General features: G+C 39.2%; 1 protein-coding gene across 1 annotated transcript in view; it reads left to right on the top strand.

Annotated features, from left to right (window-relative positions):
* The window catches only part of SELENOI (selenoprotein I), a 45,892-nt gene that overhangs the window by 14,516 nt on the left and 12,900 nt on the right, over positions 1–18,476 (top strand). The window contains exons 2-6 of the mRNA XM_019970583.2: positions 3,834–3,902; positions 4,349–4,457; positions 6,713–6,787; positions 11,186–11,448; positions 12,360–12,468. Coding sequence (XP_019826142.1) covers positions 3,834–3,902; positions 4,349–4,457; positions 6,713–6,787; positions 11,186–11,448; positions 12,360–12,468 — 625 coding nt within the window. The remainder of the gene's footprint in view (positions 1–3,833; positions 3,903–4,348; positions 4,458–6,712; positions 6,788–11,185; positions 11,449–12,359; positions 12,469–18,476) is intronic.

The following is an 18,476-nucleotide window of genomic DNA, read 5'->3' as shown; positions in this document are numbered from 1 at the left end:
GGAAAGCATTATTGTTTGGAAGAAAAATCAGAACCTTATCTGTTTAGCTGTGTAAGGGAAATTGAAAACATGATAGGAAGTATGGAGCGAGGGGAGGATTTTGTTATCGTGTAGAAAAATTGTTTTAACATTGGATTGGGGTCTTTTTAGAAGTAATGAGTGTTTTGGTAACCAGAAGCATTTAAAAAGAGGCCTGGAGCTTCCCTAGTGGTCCAGTGGTTGGCACTCTGCTGCAAGGGGGTATGAGTTCTGTCCCTGGTGGGGGAACTAAGATCACACATGCTATGAGGCATGGCCAGAAATTAAAAAATGTAAAGAGGCCTGATGACTTTCACCTCTCACGTAGGTGAGAGTCAGGCACGTGAGAACTACATGCCTCCTGAACTGTTGGATTTCTGAGATTTTGCCTTGGAATGATTCTCAAACTCAGGCTGTGGTTTGCAAGCGTTTCTCCAAGGCACTGGCTTTGTCTGGCCTAACATTGTTTTGTGCTGTGCTGTGCTTAGTTGATCAGTTGTGTCCAACTCTTGACCCCATGGACTGTAGTCCATCAGGCTCCTCTGTCCATGGGGATTTTCCAGGTAAGAATATTGGAGTGGGTTGCCATGCCCTCTTCCAGGGGATCTTCCAAGCTAGGGATTAAACCCAGGTCTCCCACACTGCAGGTGGATTATTTACTGTCTGAGCCACCAGGGAAGCCCAACAGATTGTATTGGGTTGGCCAAAAACTTAGTTTGGGACTAAGGAAAAACCCGAACGAACTTTTTGGCCAACCCAATAGATCAAGCAAGTTCTGCAGGCCTTAACAGGGGTTATTACCTGATTCAGATATTCTGGTGTCTACCAAAACATGATTCCAATAGAAAATAAAAATATATTTGACAGGCATTAACTGAATCTAGTTTGGCACCTTTAAAAGTTTACATTTTGTGTATTGTTCAGGCATATGAAAGGTTTGACTCATTCTTCTTTCCTCCTATTGATTCACAAGACAGTTTTGAGTTTCTTTGTTTATACCAGGTGATATGCGACCTTGAAAAAATACTCAAATGTGTAAGGCTGAACCGCAGAGCACTCTTTAGGTTTATTGTTGGCTACCTTTTGTAATCTCATATTAAATTTTCTCGCTATACTTGAGCTTACCAGCTGTTATTAAATGTAAAAAATCCAGTTAGGCAGACACCATTTTGTATTGAGTTTTGTAATCTTTTCATACTTCTACTGTTCCCCTGAAATAGAGATTTAGAGGTAAAACTCCAAATTTATAGAGGAGCTTTTCTAATCAAAATACTATGAGTAAATGACCTTTTAGATCCAAGTTCGAATTATGGAAAGCTGCTGAATGAGATGCATTCAGCAAACATTTGAATTAAGCATTGTACTCTGTACATTGTATTAACTATTTGTGTGATGTCCTGAACTGTGTTCTTCTAATTTGGACTTTTTTCAACTTTTGTACTTTGCAGCAGGTGGTAGACTTGAAATGTCTGGTTTTCCCGCTTATGTGACCTGCTGGCTACATCATGTGGGTCTGGGTTCCGACCTTGGTGAAACCAGGGCCCTGAGACCAGGGCCCTCCCACTTTGTCTTCGGCAGCTTTCGGGGTTCATGATGGTTTTATGTCCTCAGTCTGTAAACTTAAATTCAGGTAGTCCTCTCAGTTGCAGTCACATTCATTTTGCAGAGGTTCAGATGTCATGGTATCTGTTATGTGGAAAAGCTTTGTAGACTGTAGAGAACTGTGCAAGTAGAAGTTGATTTTAGCACAAACCGTAATATTCATGTAAGGAGGGCTTCTTCTGAGAGTCTGGGTGCAGCTGCAAAGCTTCTCGCTCTGAACAGAGTTCTTCATCATTTTCTTCTAAGTTATCCCATTTTGTCCAAATGAGTTGGAGAAGTGGAGGCACTCAGACATGGGTTCTGTTGAATAAACATTTGACTTCCTAGCTGACTCTTTGTGAGCAGTATTTTAAATGATTTCTATTTATTTAGTTTTTGCTCCATCTCACTTTTGAATCTTGAAACACTGGTGGGAAACATTTCCTGCATATCTATAAAATGTTCAGGAGGAGAGCGGGATTCAGGGGCGCTAAAGTTGCAGGGGCAGGGCGGGAAGGAAGATCCGGAGTGGGGCAAAAAAAAAATTCAGGAAGAAATTTTGATCTTTAATGATGTTTTTTTTTAAATCACATAAAGTGCTTACTACTTATTTTATAGTCATACTGAACATAAGTATAAAACACAGTTGAAACTTTTTTCAAGCATTTGACTAGTATGCCATCTTTTAAATGTCAGCTTGTTAAATTAGGTAATATTCCCAGTTCCTGAGGATGAGAATTGTTCCTTACCAATTTTGTATCCCTTCTTCTTTGAATGTAGTGAGTGCTTCCTACATGCCAGGCACTCCAGTATGTGTATCTCTGATGAATAAGTCATCAACATGACTCTTAAAATATTACATAATTAAATAGGGAAACAGTGGAAACAGTGTCAGACTTTTTTGGGGGGGCTCCAAAATCACTGCAGATGGTGATTGCAGCCATGAAATTAAAAGACGCTTACTCCTTGGAAGGAAAGTTATGACCAACCTAGATAGCATATTGAAAAGCAGAGACATTACTTTGCCAACAAAGGTCCGTCTAGTCAAGGCTATGGTTTTTCCAGTGGTCATGTATGGATGTGAGAGTTGGACTGTGAAGAAAGCTGAGTGCCGAAGAATTGATGCTTTTGAACTGTGGCGTTGGAGAAGACTCTTGAGAGTGAGTCCCTTGGACTGCAAGGAGATCCAACCAGTCTATTCTAAAGGAGATCAGCCCTGGGTGTTCTTTGGAAGGAATGATGCTAAAGCTGAAACTCCAGTACTTTGGCCACCTCATGCGAAGAGTTGACTCATTGGAAAAGACTCTGATGCTGGGAGGGATTGGGGGCAGGAGGAAAAGGGGACGACAGAGGATGAGATGGCTGGATGGCATCACTGACTCAATGGACGTGAGTTTGAGTGAACTCCGGGAGTTGGTGATGGACAGGGAGGCCTGGCGTGCTGCGATTCATGGGGTCGCAAAGAGTCGGACACGACTGAGCGACTGAACTGAACTGATACAGATATTTTGTTAGAATTTTTCAAAGTTTTACTAAATAGCTTAACAGTTGGGGCATACCTTTGAATATAATGTAACCTGTTCTTTTCTTCCTTTGTTTATTTAAGGAATCCATTTTCCTGCTGTGAAGGGATCTGTCATTCTTTTGGTGCTCAAAACACTCTTAAGGACACATAATGCTTATATATACAGCACTTCCTGTGGGCTAGGTACTCTTCTTAGTGCTTCATATATGGTATTAGTTTATCTAATCCTTATGGCAATCATTTGAGGTAAAACTTTGATCCTAATTTTATAGGTGAAAAAACTAAGAGGATTTAAGTAACTTGCCCAAGATTGTAGCACTGGTTAGTGCATTAGTAATGGTGTAGAAGGTGAAGCAGCAAGATTGTCATTAGTTGAGAGTGATGAAGGAGGTTGCCTGAGTGGTCTGTGTGTGAATGCACAGGGTGCTTATTATCCTGCATAGTAGGTGAGCACTTGAAAGCAATATAGAAGTTTCTGCTGCCACATTGTAATATTATAAAAGCTGATTTGAGTAAAAAGAAATCTGGCTGTACTTGGCCATCTTTGCCCCATTCATGCTTTTCTAGTTCTGTTATTTAGATAAGGACATCATATAAGTAGATATATTCTTTAGGTTACTTTTGTACTATTATTTTCATTTGAGAAATATTGTTCCGCGTGCTGTTATGCAAGGATTAACTCTGAATATTTTCTTTCATTTCTTAACAGTACAGTGCTGTGGATACCAATCCACTCTCTCTGTATGTCATGCACCCATTTTGGAACACTGTAGTAAAGGTAAGATGATTAATAAGCATGCATTTGGGTTTTAGTAAAGTTTAAATATTTTAAACTGTTTTATGGAGTACTGCAGATGTAACAATAAGACCCTTAGAGAAACTGCCTCTCCCATCCTCCCTTCCCTTAGTCACATACCTTTTGATTTATCTTATCACTGAAGTATAAGTTTATACTTTAGATCCATTATATTTATAAAATGCTTCTTAAATGCTTCTAAAATGTTATGATTATAAAAGTTTATTGATTATAGAATTATTTAGAACATAGAAAATAAAAATGCTTATTTCTATTAACTGGAGATTATGATTTGCAATTTAATGTATGTAACTCCTACATATAATCCAAATTTATGGCTTTTATTATGACAGATTTGTATGTTGTGGTATATAATGGACAGAAATTTCACTACTTTAATTATTTTGTAATTATTTTGAAAAAAATAGGTATTTCCTACTTGGCTGGCTCCAAATCTGATAACCTTCTCTGGCTTTCTGCTGGTTGTGTTCAATTTTCTACTTTTGGCATACTTTGATCCTGACTTTTATGCTTCAGGTATGATTATTGCTTTAATATAAAATCTTAAATAGAAAATAAGATATGGCTATTTTCTGATTCTGTTAAGATGCTTGCATTTCTGAAAAGTTTTGAATATTATCGGTTCAGTTCAGTTGCTCAGTCATGTGTAACTCTCTGCGACCCCATGGACTGCAGCACGCCACGCTTCCCTGTCCATTACCAACTCCCAGAGCTTGTTCAAACTCATTTGTTCATCGAGTCAGTGAGGGTATATAAAATGTTAGAATTGGGTGTAAAAGCTAAGTTGTGCTTTCACAATCTGTTATGTATGCTTCTAAGAAGTTCTAGAAACCAACTTGATTTCTAGAATTTGGATATGCTACCTAAAAAGCAGTGAGGTTTTTGTATATAAAGAGTAATTGGATTTATAAAAAGTGGAAAATTAGGACTGTGACGTTTTGCCTCAAAAGAATATAAGCATGGCCCAACAAACCTACCAGAAATATCCCTTCCCTCTTTCTAGTTATCGAATAAAAGTCCCCCTTTTATGGAGGGAACATGGTCTCTCCAGCCCTCTGCACAGCATTTGTACTTGCCTTTAATAACTCCCAGTTTCCTCTGAAAATGGTTGAAAAGTGAAGTGAAAATGTTCATCTCTCAGTCATGTCTGACTGTGACCCCATGGACTTTAGCCTGCCGGGTTCCTCTGTCCGTGGAATTTTCCAGGCAAGAATACTGGAGTGGGTAGCCATTCCTTCTCCAGGGAATCTTCCCAACCCAGGGATCAAACCCTGGTGTCCTGCATTACAGGCAGATTGTTTACCACTGAGCCACCAGGGAAGCCCCCTGAAAATGGTTGTTAGACCTTAAATATTTATTGACAGAAGTCTGGGCCCTTACTGAGGAGAGGAAAAATGTTCCTTTGGAGGCAGTTTCAGCCTTTTCCCAGTGTCTTCTTTCAGACCTGTTGGTCTTTTCTTCCTTCCACACCCAGCTTCTGCCCTGGCCAGAGAGAATCTGGAGTGTATTTGGGGTTGGGCGGGGAGGGCATATGTGGGAGACAGTGTTTTTTTTAATTGCTCAACAGGTGGATGAAGTTGAGAAGACTAGAAAGATGGAGGTAGATGAGTGTTTTTTGCATTCTAAGTTAGAGGATATATTTTCCAATAAGAATACTTATAAATGATATAGTCAGGAGTTTAATACTGTATTTCATCTGTGTTATGGGTTCAGCAGACCTTTGTGCACTGACCTAGAGAAACTAACAATCTCTCAAAACTTTGTGTTTGTAGGAGAATTTAGAGTTTTAAACATTTAATGACTTTTGATATTATAAGAATTCTGAATATTGAAACTATACCTATGCCTGACTTGATAAACTGAAAATTTTAACCATTGCTCCTCTATGTGCAATAAAATGGTAATTGAATATCATAAAATACCATGTGAAAGATTAAATTTCATGAAGCACGATTTTGATATTAAGTGGGTTTTTTAAAAAAAAATTGTATTTCAATCCTCAGAACAGCCTCAAAATCTTTGTGACTAGAAATAGTATTTCCTTTGACTAAATAAAATTATTTACTTAGCTCTAAAATATGTAACTATATATATATATTTCCCCAAGTCATACAACTTGAAGGACCAGATGAACTATCTAGTCCCAGTATTTTTAGGAAGTGGAAATCAGGAAAGGTTAGATAATATATTCAAGGCTACACTATTGGTTGATTATAGAGCCAGGACTAGAACCCAGACCTCCTGAAGCTCACTTGTTCTATCTTAGGGGGAAAAAGTGAGGTCCAGACATTTCAGAATGATCCTGATGACTAAATCATCCAGTTGAGGTGATTTATCTATACCCAAATCCGAAGGTCTTTTGTTCAGCTAATAATTTAGTGAGAGAGTATAGGTTGAGGCTTTTTACATGTTTGTAGTATAATCATAAACAACAAGGATCGGATTAAACACAAGCATTTTTTAAATTCCAAAAACATTTTTCATTCTAGGCACATAAGTAATTTTCAAGTAAAGAAGAACATTCAGTCTTCAGTTACGATTAAAGCTCAAAATAAATGCTTATTGTTTATGAGGGTTGGGCAGTTACTTCTTGGGTTTTGTCGGAGTTTGCTGATATATTCTAGTATTTACCTAGTTATGCATTTAAGATACACTATAAAGTATTTCAGCTTCTATTTAATAAAGAGAAACATTTCTCTTTTGACAGTATAGGCTATGGTTCCAACAATTGTACTTAGACTGCATTAAAACTGGGGTTGCTTTCCTTTCAGCACCAGGTCACAAGCATGTACCCGACTGGGTCTGGATTGTAGTGGGCATCCTCAACTTCATGGCCTACACTCTAGGTAAGAAATTGGCAAATATTCATTTTAGTCAATGGCTGGCAAAACTGTCAGCAAGGTTAGCTACCCAGTAAGTTATCATTTTCTCCTATGTTTAATTCATTTTAACTAGGGTTTATTAATATCCTGTGTAACTTGATAAATATATTCTTGAGTTTCTCTGTGAAGAATATTGTCATTTGCTGGGAATTTGGGGAATAGGATGGCGTTGGCAGACTGCCACCGGTGGGCCACATCTGGCCCGTTGTCTGTCTCTGTAAGTCGTGGTTTACTGCGCATTCCTCTGCATGTCTGTGGTTGCTTTCCTACGGCAGAGGCATAGTTGAGTAGTTGCAACAGAGACCATTTGGGCCACAGTGTCTAAACTATATACTCTTTGGCCCTTTACAAAAAATATTTCCCAACTCTGGAATAAGACATCATTTTTGCCATGAGTTTGGGAAGCAATACTGACATGTCAAATAGTTGCAGAATACTGAGAAAGGTGCTATAATAGAGTACAGCAGGGGAACAAACACAGAAGTGATCAGTTTTTGTTTGGTGGAAGCAGTGGTCAGGGAAGTCCACTGGGCCAGGCCACAGCATCTAGTCTGCCAAGAGTGCGTTTTGTTGGGATCATCGGCGCAGCTTGTCCTGCATTCTTCAGGTCTCCTTCCCTGCTTTATTTTTCTCCACTGTGCTTAAAACCATATGACCCACTTGTATGTTGTCCGTCTACTCTAAAATGTAAGTTCCTTGGGAATTGCCTGGTGGTCCAGTGGTTAGGTCTCTGCGCTTTTTACAGGGTGGGAATTGCACTCCTGGCTGGGGAACTAAGATTCTACAAGCTATGTGGTGTACCCCCTTCTCCTTTTTTTTTTGTGTGTGTGTGTGTGTGTGTGTGTGTATAATATAAGTTCCTTGAGGGTGAGTGCTTTATTTAGTTCATTGGGTGCCCAGTGTTAAGAACAGTACCTGCTACATGGGAGGCACTCAGTATATAGTTTTTAAATGAACGTGAAGTAGCAGACCCTGAATTAAAGTTGCTTAGGTCTCTTCAGATAAAGATGAGTTGTATTCTTAACACCAGGATAATTTGGTACAGGGATTAAATCCTGGCGTGGTGAGTGGCCAGAGCTGTTAAGAGTGGGGAAGGAAGAAAATGAAATTAAGAATTAGACAAAAGCCTAGTTTTTTTCTTTTTAAAATTCTATAGACAGAGGCTTTGTGCATTCATTATTAAAGATAAGCTGGTTTTTGAATTTTGCTGTAGGGAATTCTCAGGCTGTCCAGTGGGTAGGACTCCACGCTTTCATGTTTGAGGGCCCAGGTTTGATCTCTAGTCAGGGAACTGAGGTCCCACAGGCTGTGTGGCACAGTCAAAAAAAATTTTTTTTTCTTGCTACAGAATTTGGTTACTAAGGACTACTCGGGAGGAATAGGGACAAGGAGAGGGTGGCCTGAAGGCTCTGGCTTTTCATAGCATGTCTCAAGAGTCTTTTGAAGTACTGTGTTCTCTGTTTTAGGTTGCCACAATTCTGGCAAAAATCCTGACCTAACATGAACTGTTGGTTGCAAAGCTTACCTTGAACTAACAGTTTATAATCTTCATTTATTCCACCAATGTGGCTGTTGTTATGTTTTGCTGCAGAAATATTAATGTGTTGGGTCACAGGGCACTGCTCTAGATTTTGCTCGTGGGTTTTTCATAATACATGGGATGGGAGCTGAATTGCCTTTCTTATGAAAACACATTATGAAACACATTATGAGACATATGACACATTATGAGACCCCAGATGTATGGAGCCAGAATGGGTTCAATGAGAAGACATAGAAAAACCTAATCATTACATAGTTCATGGATTTAGTACTTGTAACTGCACAGAAATGGCACTGAGAATAGGAAATTAAGGCAGCAAATAATGAGAAAAGACTTTTAGAAAATATTTTAGCTACTCGGGGACAAAAAAGCTCCCAAACCTATGTAACAGAGAGATCAGTGTGCAGGCAGGAGTTTGCGATTCATCCTTTCATATAGGCCCTCAACAATATTTTTAAAGGCTGTCTTTGCCACGGTCTGAGCTAGTCACTGGGGATAATACTGTGGTGAGCTAGATAAACACAGTAATGATAAGGAATTTTAAATTCCTGGACTCTGAATCTTTGCAATTAGTCTAATTCTTTACTTCTTTTAATTTTGAGTATTTATTTATTTATTTGACTGCAGTGTGTAAATTTGGGTCTTAGCTGTGGCATGCAGGATCTTTGATCTTTGTGGAGGCCTGCAGAACCTTAGTTGCGGCCTGTGGGATCTAGTTCCTGGGAATGAACCTGGGCCACCTGTATTGGGAGTGTGGAGTCTTAGCCACTGGACCACCCAGAAAGTCCCCACAGTTAGTCTAATTCTGATGCATTTAATTAACAAAACTGTTTCTTTGGAGGAAGAATTTTTATAATTCAGTCTCTTGCCTTCCTTTTTGGCTGGGTTGTATGTTCTGTCTCCCTCTTCCCCTCTTCCTTTATCCCTTTCTCTTCCTCTACTGTTCCTTCCCCCATACCCCCAGGCTTCTCTGTTTCTGCCTCTAAATGGTGTTCCAACATGCTTTCTCTTTCTCCTTCTGTTATTCCCTGGTAATCCTGATCGTTAACACTATTGAGTTGACTCAAGTGTTAGTATCTAGCCTTTATTTATCTTCTAAGTAGCTAGTAAATTACCCTTAGGTTGAGTTGCTTGACATTATTGTAGATAGCCTGTCAGCACTTCAATTTCAGCATATAAAATTGTACTCAGCATCTTTTCTATCAGTCTTGCTCCTTCTTCAGATGTTCTTGTTTCTGGTAACACTACCGCTTTCTTAGTTACCCAGATCTTCTTGTCCTTCTGTCTCACCTCTGTTTTACTGCATTGTCTTTTTTATTTTCTTAGTATCTTGCTCGCCTCCAGGTTTTCATTCCCACCACATTCCGTCTCAACCCATCCTGTCCTTTACACTGATGTCAGGTCTGTCTTCCTGAAACACTGCATGGCTTTCAGTCTTCTTACTCCACTCAGATAATTTTAGTAGCTCCTCAGACTCCCTGATACTTTTAAATGGGCTCAAATCTCCCTTCTAGCCTCTCGATACTGCACTCTTCATGTATAGTTTCTGGTTGAATTAAACTACTTGGCATTCTCTGCACACACATGTGCTTTTCCATCTTAGTGTTTTTGCTGAGAACACTCCCTCCTCTTGAAACGACACACTTCTTTATCTCTTATCTACTGAAATCCAACTCATTCTTTATGTCCCCACTCAGATTTCATCTTGTCTGGAAAGCCAGTTTAGTTTATCTTAGCCTGAAGAGAACTTGTCACTTTTCTGTACTCTTCTGTGGTTTGTGATTCATCATATCAGCATATCTGTCATGTTTTGTCTCCTTTCTCAACTGTAAACTCTTTGAGGGTACAAACTTAGTTTATGCTAAGATTTTTATAATCTTCACAGCATCAAGAATAGTTGTTGTTTAGTCACTAAGTCATGTCCGCCTTTTTTGCAATTCCATGAACTGTATCTCACCAGGCTTCTCTGTCCATGGAATTTTTCCATGTAAGAATACTGGAGTGGGTAGCTGTTTCCTACTGCACGGGATCTTCCTGACCCAGGGACCAAACCTGTGTCTTCTGCATTGGCAGGTGGATTCTTTACCGCTGAGCCACCATACTATAAGAATACTACATCGTGGAAATTCCCTGGTGGTCCAGTGTTTAGGACTCTTCACTTTCACTACCGAGGGCTGGTGTTCGATTCCTGGTTGGGGAACTAAAACCCCACAAGTTGCACAGTGCAGCACCAACCCCCCCTATAGTGTGTTGTACAGTTTCAGTAAATTTAATTCTTATAATTACTCAACACCATGTGCAAAGCCTTTTCTGAAAACACTTAAAATTATGGAAGTGGTCCATCTGTAAAGAAGTGACTGTGATATGTAACAGAATGAAACATGTTATGACTGAAGTGTACTGAGTGTTTTTGGATCCTAGAGCAAGGAGTATAAATTATAATAAACAACTATTGAGTATTCTCTGGAGGGTTAAGAATTTGTGGCTAGTGGAACAACTCAGTTACTAGGCAGATTTGGAGGAATTCAGAGTTCAGAGTAGAATGCTTCTTTAGATGGAAACACCATTCAGTGTGACTTAACATTTTGATTTTTGGATTAAACTTTGAGAGATTACAGATTTTATTTCTGAAATCTTTGCATTGTAGGAATTAAAGGTTGGATTTTTATAGTACTGTCTGATATTTATACTTGAGTTAATTAACATTTCTATGGTACGCTGATATGTTTTGTTGCATCTCTCTCCATTTTATTAAAGACGACTTTCTCCATTCTGGTGCAGACATTGACCTTTCCCCGTGTAATGTGTTTTGGTTGCAGATGGTGTGGACGGAAAGCAAGCCCGCAGAACCAATTCCAGCACCCCGCTGGGGGAGCTTTTTGACCACGGCCTGGATAGTTGGTCGTGTGTTTACTTTGTTGTCACCGTGTATTCCATTTTTGGACGAGGATCATCTGGTGTCAGTGTTTTCGTTCTTTATCTCCTGCTATGGGTAGTTTTGTTTTCTTTCATCCTGTCTCACTGGGAAAAGTATAACACAGGGATTCTTTTCCTGCCATGGGGATATGACATTAGCCAGGTGGTAAGTATGTGTTCTTCTTAAATTTTTCAACATTGCCATACATTTTTGGGAGAGTTTGTCATTCCTTCTTTATTGACCTTATGCTTTTTTGGTTAGAGCTGCTGAGTGCTTTAAATTTTTTCCCCTTTTTATTTTATATATATATTTTTACTTATTTATGGAAAATTTCAAATATGCACAAAAATATATGTATATGAAACCCTTGTGTACCTGTTACTTAGCTTCAGCAGTTAACACATGACCAGTCTCATTTCATATATATTCTTCCTTACCTTACCACCTCCCAATTATTTTAAAGGAAAATCTTGACATATGATAAATAGGCTACTGTATATCTCTAAGTAGTAAGATTTCTTTTAAAAAACTAAAAACACAGTGCCATTAGTACACTAAAAAATGAACAGTTTCTTAACAAACCTTCATTTAAACTGTTGATTTTATGAAGAAAGTTATGCACATATAATTGTTGGCTTTTTGTCTTCATGGCCAGCTTTTCAGTGAGTAAAGAGTTTTCTCTTACTACCAGGGCTTGCTATTAACTCTCCCTGCCTTAGAATCCCAGCTTTTTGTGTCGCCATTTTGCCCATCTGCATCTGAAGCTCCAGTAAAGAATCAGAAATTGGAGTGTGTTTGAGGAGGGGGATTGGGTGGGCAGATTGGATCATCCTGTGGCTAAACCAATTTATGAGGTGCCTTAGGAGGCTAGTCGCTTGCATTGTCTAGAAGTTAGTTATTAAAGAAAAAACAACCAACTTTAAAGGCAAGAAGACTTGCCACAGTATCAAATTTAAGCACATATTTTGCTGTTACTAAAACTGTTTCCTAGACTTATGCTGCATAAAGCGTTGTTGATTGCCTGATCTTTCCAGCTGTTAATGCTCTGTATGCTTTTGTCTGCATTTTCCTTCCAGACTATTTCTTTTGTCTACATAGTGACTGCGGTTGTGGGAGTTGAGGCCTGGTATGAACCTTTCCTGTTTAATTTCTTATATAGAGACCTATTCACTGCAATGATCTTTGGTAAGAAGCTCCATGTTGAAGCCTGTTTTAACATCACTTTGTTATCAAAGCCAGTGTTTGGTTGTAACAAGCAACAATACTCTTTCCCCTCCAGCAAGTAGAACAACCCTATAACCTATAGGGTTTCAACCAAACCATTAAGGAAAATAAGGTTTCTTTGTTTTGCTTTTGTTCAGCACCAAGCTGCATTTAATCAGAAGGAAATACCAAAATACATCACACAAACCTTGTAAAATAACTATGCAAATTAATTTAGATATTGGAGGATCTTCGTTTAGGTGGACATTCAGTATTGATTCCCACTGCATATCTCGAAATCAAAGATTATTAGTTTGAGGAAATAGAATGACAAAGCACAGTGTTTATAATGCATCCACTCCAAAAATTTAGCTTCTTTCCTCTCAGGTACACTCTTTCTTAAGCCTCTGAATGCTTAGTAAAGGTTTTGATCATGGTAATGCTTCTTTTTTGATTTTAGACAGAGTGGATATCTATAGGATAATTGAGTCAGGGAGAAAATTTTTATGGAAAGAGGCAAAGAGGAAGAGGAATCTGGGTTATTATTTGGGACACCAGGAGTGGCACTGAGAACTTTGTAGGGTTAAAACAACAAAAACACTTACTGGCTGTTCCTCTGTTCTCTTATCTAAAAAATTATCCTTCCCCTTCTCTCAGTGAAGCTTGGTTGCAGAGTGGGGATTGAAGGCTTAGAAACAGCCGAGAAGATGGTGCATTAGGCACTGGCTTTCAGAAAAGGCGTAGTTTAGGGATTTTCTGTCGCTCTGGACTGCAGATATTTTAGGAACCCTGCTGTAATCTACCAAATGTTCATTTTTGGGTGGCTGTATAACTGTGATTTCTTTACCTTGAAAAGGCTAGCTATTTTTCATCTGCTACCATGAGTGAATCTTTGATTTATGCAGCTTGTCCTAAGGCAGATTTGCTGCATTTTACATTTAAATGTTAATTTAGAGATAAAATGGTATCTTTGATATGTAAGTTCTGGAATGTTAAGTAGATACTTTAATAGGCTACAATTCTCTTTGTATATACATTTTTGGCAACAGTACTTATTAGGTAATGGTACTACCTATTGTATCACTAGAAGGCACATAGTATCTAATTGTCTCTCTTTTTATGGTATCAACAGTGACCAGAGGGTTGAGGTTTTGTACTTCTGTTCCAAAGTTCTGCCTTAGCTCTTCAGCTAATGGTACTAACAGATACTGATGATCATTGCTTAGGAATCCATTCTTTCAGTGGATAGGTGGGGGGATAAAGTTTGTGTTTTGATAAACTACCTCATAAAATTCATACTAATAAATACAAATCAAATTTGATAATATAGATATCTTACTTTGTTGATTTTATATTTGCTTTTCTTTTAAACTCTGACAAAAGTCTTTGCTTTCAGTGACACAAAAAATTCATTTGCTTTATTCCATAAAACAATAACAGTCTCAGAATGTAGTACCCAAATCAGCAACGATATCATTACCGAAAATCATTTAAGATTTTGATTTTTTTGCAGTTCCATTTGTCCTCATGGTTTATTCCACTGGAGATGCCCAGTTGGGTTATTATAGTCTAAAGTTCCCATTCTGTGGATATGTACATTTAAGTTTGTTTCATTTTACTTTTGATTTTTAGGGATTACTTTTTCCTTTCACATAATTACAAAGTCAGATCTATATATAAAGCAAGGTATATTCAAAGAAGTCTAGTCTCTGTCATATTCTTAGTTTTTAATTTTTTACTTAATCTTTCATTGTTTTTTTGTTATTATAAGTAAGTGTGCGTGTGTGGTTTTATCACCCTCTTTCGTGGATAAATGGTAGCCTGCTATACATATTTTGTTACCTGTGCGCTTGTTTTCCCTCCACGTGATAGTATATCTTAGAGATCACTGCATAGTGATGTGTAGCCATCTTCCTCAGTTGTTCCTACAAATGCCTGGTACTTCGTTGTGTGATTGTGCGATTGTTTATTCAAACAGCCTCCTACTGATGGACATTTGGGTTATTTCCAGTTTTTTGCTGATATACAAATTGCTGAAGTAAATCATCTGTCCATGTAAACGTCTTTTTCATATTTTTGCCAGGGTATTTTGGAAGGGATCACTAGAAGTAGACATGTTAGTAAAGGGCAGAGGTGTGCAGTTTCACTAAATGCTCTGTTCCCTTCCATATGGGTTGTCTAATATTGAATTCCCACCACCCATAAATAAAAGTACCTGTTATTTAGTTTTCCCAATGTAGTATGTTGTCACACTTTTGGATTTTTGCCAGTTGGGATAAGAAATGATATATCTGTTTAGTTTTAATTTGCATTTCTCTTATGGATGAACTTTCCTAGTGTTTGAGAGTCATTTATATCTTTTTCTAGTCAATTTTTGCTATAGGATTGTTAATGACTTCCTTTATTTTTAGAAGCATTTTATTAGGGATAGTAATCTTTTGTTTTGATATAAATGACATTTTCCCTCTTATTTGTTGTTATGTCTTTTTTTACTTGAAGCATTTTTTGTCTTGGTGTTTTTTATTGAAATTTTTATTTAATAAATAAGCCTAGAAATGAGGAACCACTGATGAGGAACCAGAATATTTGTTGTGATCATGCTATCCTTGGTGTTCATTTCATTCTACTCAATCCTTTTTTATGAATTCTAACTTTTCGATAGCCCATGCTTCCTATATTATGAAGTCTGGACCTTCCTATGGTAATAATAAAAGCAGGTCTGCATATGTGTGGGTTCTATCATTCTCATATATAGAGTTTACTAGATAAGTATTTAACAATTAAATACTCTTTACAGAAAGTACATCAAGTACTACTTAGAGTTGTTGTTCAGTCGCCCAGTTGTGTTTCTTTGCAACCACATGGACTGCAGCACACCAGGCCTCTCTGTCCCTCACCATCTCCTGAAGTTCTTGTCCATTGCATTGGTGATGCCATCCAGCCATTCCATCCTCTGACAACCTCTTCTCCTTCTGCCCTTAATCTTTCCCAGCATCAGGGATTTTTCCAATATGTCGGCTCTTCTCATCAGATGACCAAAATACTGGAGCTTCAGCTTTAGCATCAGTCCTTCCAACGAGTATTCAGGGTTGATTTCCCTTGTTTGATTTCAAATCTTGTTTGAAATCAAACCTTGCTCTCTAAGGGACTTTCAGGAGGCTTCTCTAGCACCACAGTTTGAAGGCATCAATTCTTTGGCATTCTGCCTTCTTTACAGTCTAGCTCTCACAACTGTACATGACCGCTGGGAAGACTATAGCCTTGACTGTGTGGACCTTTGTTGGAAGACTAATGTCTCTGCTTTTCAACACATGGTCTGGGTTTGTCATTGCTTTTCTGCCAGGAAGCAGTCGTCTTCTGATTTCATGGCTGCAGTCACCATCAGCTGTGATTTTAGAGCCCAAGAAAAGGAAATCTGTCACTCTTTCTACCTTTTCCCCTTCTATTTGCCACGCAGTAATGGGTGGTTTTTCCAGTGGTCATGTATGGATGTGAGAGTTGGACTGTGAAGAAAGCTGAGCGCCGAAGAATTGATGCTTTTGAACTGTGGCGTTGGAGAAGACTCTTGAGAGTCCCTTGGACTGCAAGGAGATCCAACCAGTCCATTCGAAAGGAGATCAGCCCTGGGATTTCTTTGGAAGGAATGATGCTAAAGCTGAAACTCCAATACTTTGGCCACCTCATGCGAAGAGTTGACTCATTGGAAAAGACTCTGATGCTGGGAGGGATTGGGGGCAGGAGGAAAAGGGGACGACAGAGGATGAGATGGCTGGATGGCATCACCAACTTGATGGACGTGAGTTTGAGTGAACTCCAGGAGTTGGTGATGGACAGGGAGGCCTGGCGTGCTGCGATTCATGGGGTTGCAAAGAGTCGGACATGACTGAGCGATTGAACTGAACTGAACTGAATGGGGCTGGATGCCATAATCTTGGTTTTTTTAATATTTAGTTTTAAGCCGGCTCTTTCACTCTCCTCCTTCACCCTCATCAAGAGGCTCTTTAGTTCCTCTTCGCTTTCTGCCATTAGAGCGGTATCATCTGCATATATGAGGTTGTTGATGTTTCTCCCATCTGTCTTGATTCCAGCTTGATTCCATTTGATTCCAGCAAATGTTGGCAATATGATCTCTGGTTCCTCTTCCTTTTCTAAAGCCAGCTTGGACATCTGAAAGTTCTTGGTTCACATAATGCTATTTACCATTTAGAGAAGAAATAGTAAATACAGTGTTTTTCTTTGGCAGCCTATATAGAGCTCAGGCTTTCTACATGCTTACTGTGCTTAAGATTTTATCTTAGTTAAGTGCTTGAAAGCTACAAGTGATTCTGGGTTAATACATTTAGCCTTGCTCCCTACCAGTGCTCCTCAGCTTAACATGAAATAAGCTACAGAAAGTTTCTGAGGACATTGAAGACATCTTGTCTTCTCCTTCCATTCCCTCTAAGATTTTCTAATCTGGGAACATTGTTCCAGTTGGGCTTGGAAGTAGCAGAGTAATTCCTCTTTTGAGGTGAGATTTCTGATTGTTGAATTATAGTTTTTTTCCATGTATTTTTAGCAAGTTGTGTTAGGAATTATTTGAAGGAATGTTCTTCTCTCTTTGCTCCTTAATGTCATAGCTGCATTGACAACACACCTCCCCACCCCCAAGCGAAGTTTAGTCACTGGGAATCCAGAATGGGCTAATACATTGAGTGACAAGGAAATATCCAAATGAAACGTGCAAAAGTTACCACATGTATTGGTTTGGAGTTTGAAACAGAAAAAGATTAGGACTTTATATCACTACAGATCACAGAATCAGAGAATTTAAGATTCAGGGGTCCCTAGAAAATCATTTAGCCCATCCTTATGGTACAGTTGTTTTCTCTGAAGCTCAGAGAGATTGTCTGATTTGCCCAAAAGTATTAAGATTTTTGGGGTCAACTGCAGGGAGCTTATGGTTAAAGCTGTAAGAGAAGATTCTCTGAGGGAGAGTAGATGCACCTTCAGTCAGTCATTTAGGAATATGTAGGAGGGAGATTGCCATTAAAGGACATCATTGAATGGTTGGATGGCTGACAGGAACACTGGGCAAATGGGATCACCAAGACCGAGAGGAAAGAATTGCAGTTAGTGGGTGGTCAGCCCAGTCATCTTACTTAGAAGTCAGGAATGAAGAAAGGATACTGAGAGTCTCTTGGACTACAAGATCAAACCAGTCAATCCTAAAGGAAATCAATCCTGAATATTCATTGCAAGGACTGATGCTAAAGCTGAAGAAGCTCCAATACTTTGGCCACCTGGTGGGAAGAACTGACTCATTGGAAAAGACCCTGAAGGTGGGAAAGATTGAGGGCAGGAGGAGAAGAGGGGAAACAGAGGATGAGATGGTTGGATGGCATCACTGACTCAATGGACATGAGTTTGAGCAGGCTCCAGGAATTGGTGATGGACAGGGAAACCTGGAGTGCTGTAGTCCATGGGGTCAAAAAGAGTTGGACATGACTGAGCGACTGAACTGAGTAGGAGAGCTTGATAAATTTCAAGAGTACAGTTTCTGCAGAAGGGAGGCAGAATTATGTTGAGTGCTGAGGAGTTGCGGAGAAGTACTGGAGTAGTACCCCACTCCAGTACTCTTGCCTGGAAAGTCCCATGGGCAGAGGAGCCTGGTAGGCTGCAGTCCATGGGGTTGCTAAGAGTCGGACATGACTGAGCGACTTCACTTTCACTTTTCACTTTCATGCATTGGAGAAGGAAATGGCAACCCACTCCAGTGTTCTTGCCTGGAGAATCCCAGCAACAGGGGAGCCTGGTGGGCTGCCATCTTTGTGGTCACACAGAGTCGGACACAACTGAAGCGACTTAGCAGCAGCAGCAGCAGCTGAGGAGTTAAAGACAAGTTAAGTTTGTTGGGTTGTAGGAGATAGCAGAGTAAGATAGTAGATAGTGAGAACAGCAGGAACAATGATAATGTTTCTTGGGAAGGCTGTCTTTTTAGCTTTGAGGAG

The sequence above is a fragment of the Bos indicus genome, chromosome 11, assembly GCF_029378745.1.
Source record: "Bos indicus isolate NIAB-ARS_2022 breed Sahiwal x Tharparkar chromosome 11, NIAB-ARS_B.indTharparkar_mat_pri_1.0, whole genome shotgun sequence".
NCBI classification, from domain to species: Eukaryota; Metazoa; Chordata; class Mammalia; order Artiodactyla; family Bovidae; genus Bos; species Bos indicus.
The sequence above is the reverse complement of the archived record's forward strand: the minus strand, read 5'-3'. Positions and strand labels throughout refer to the sequence as shown.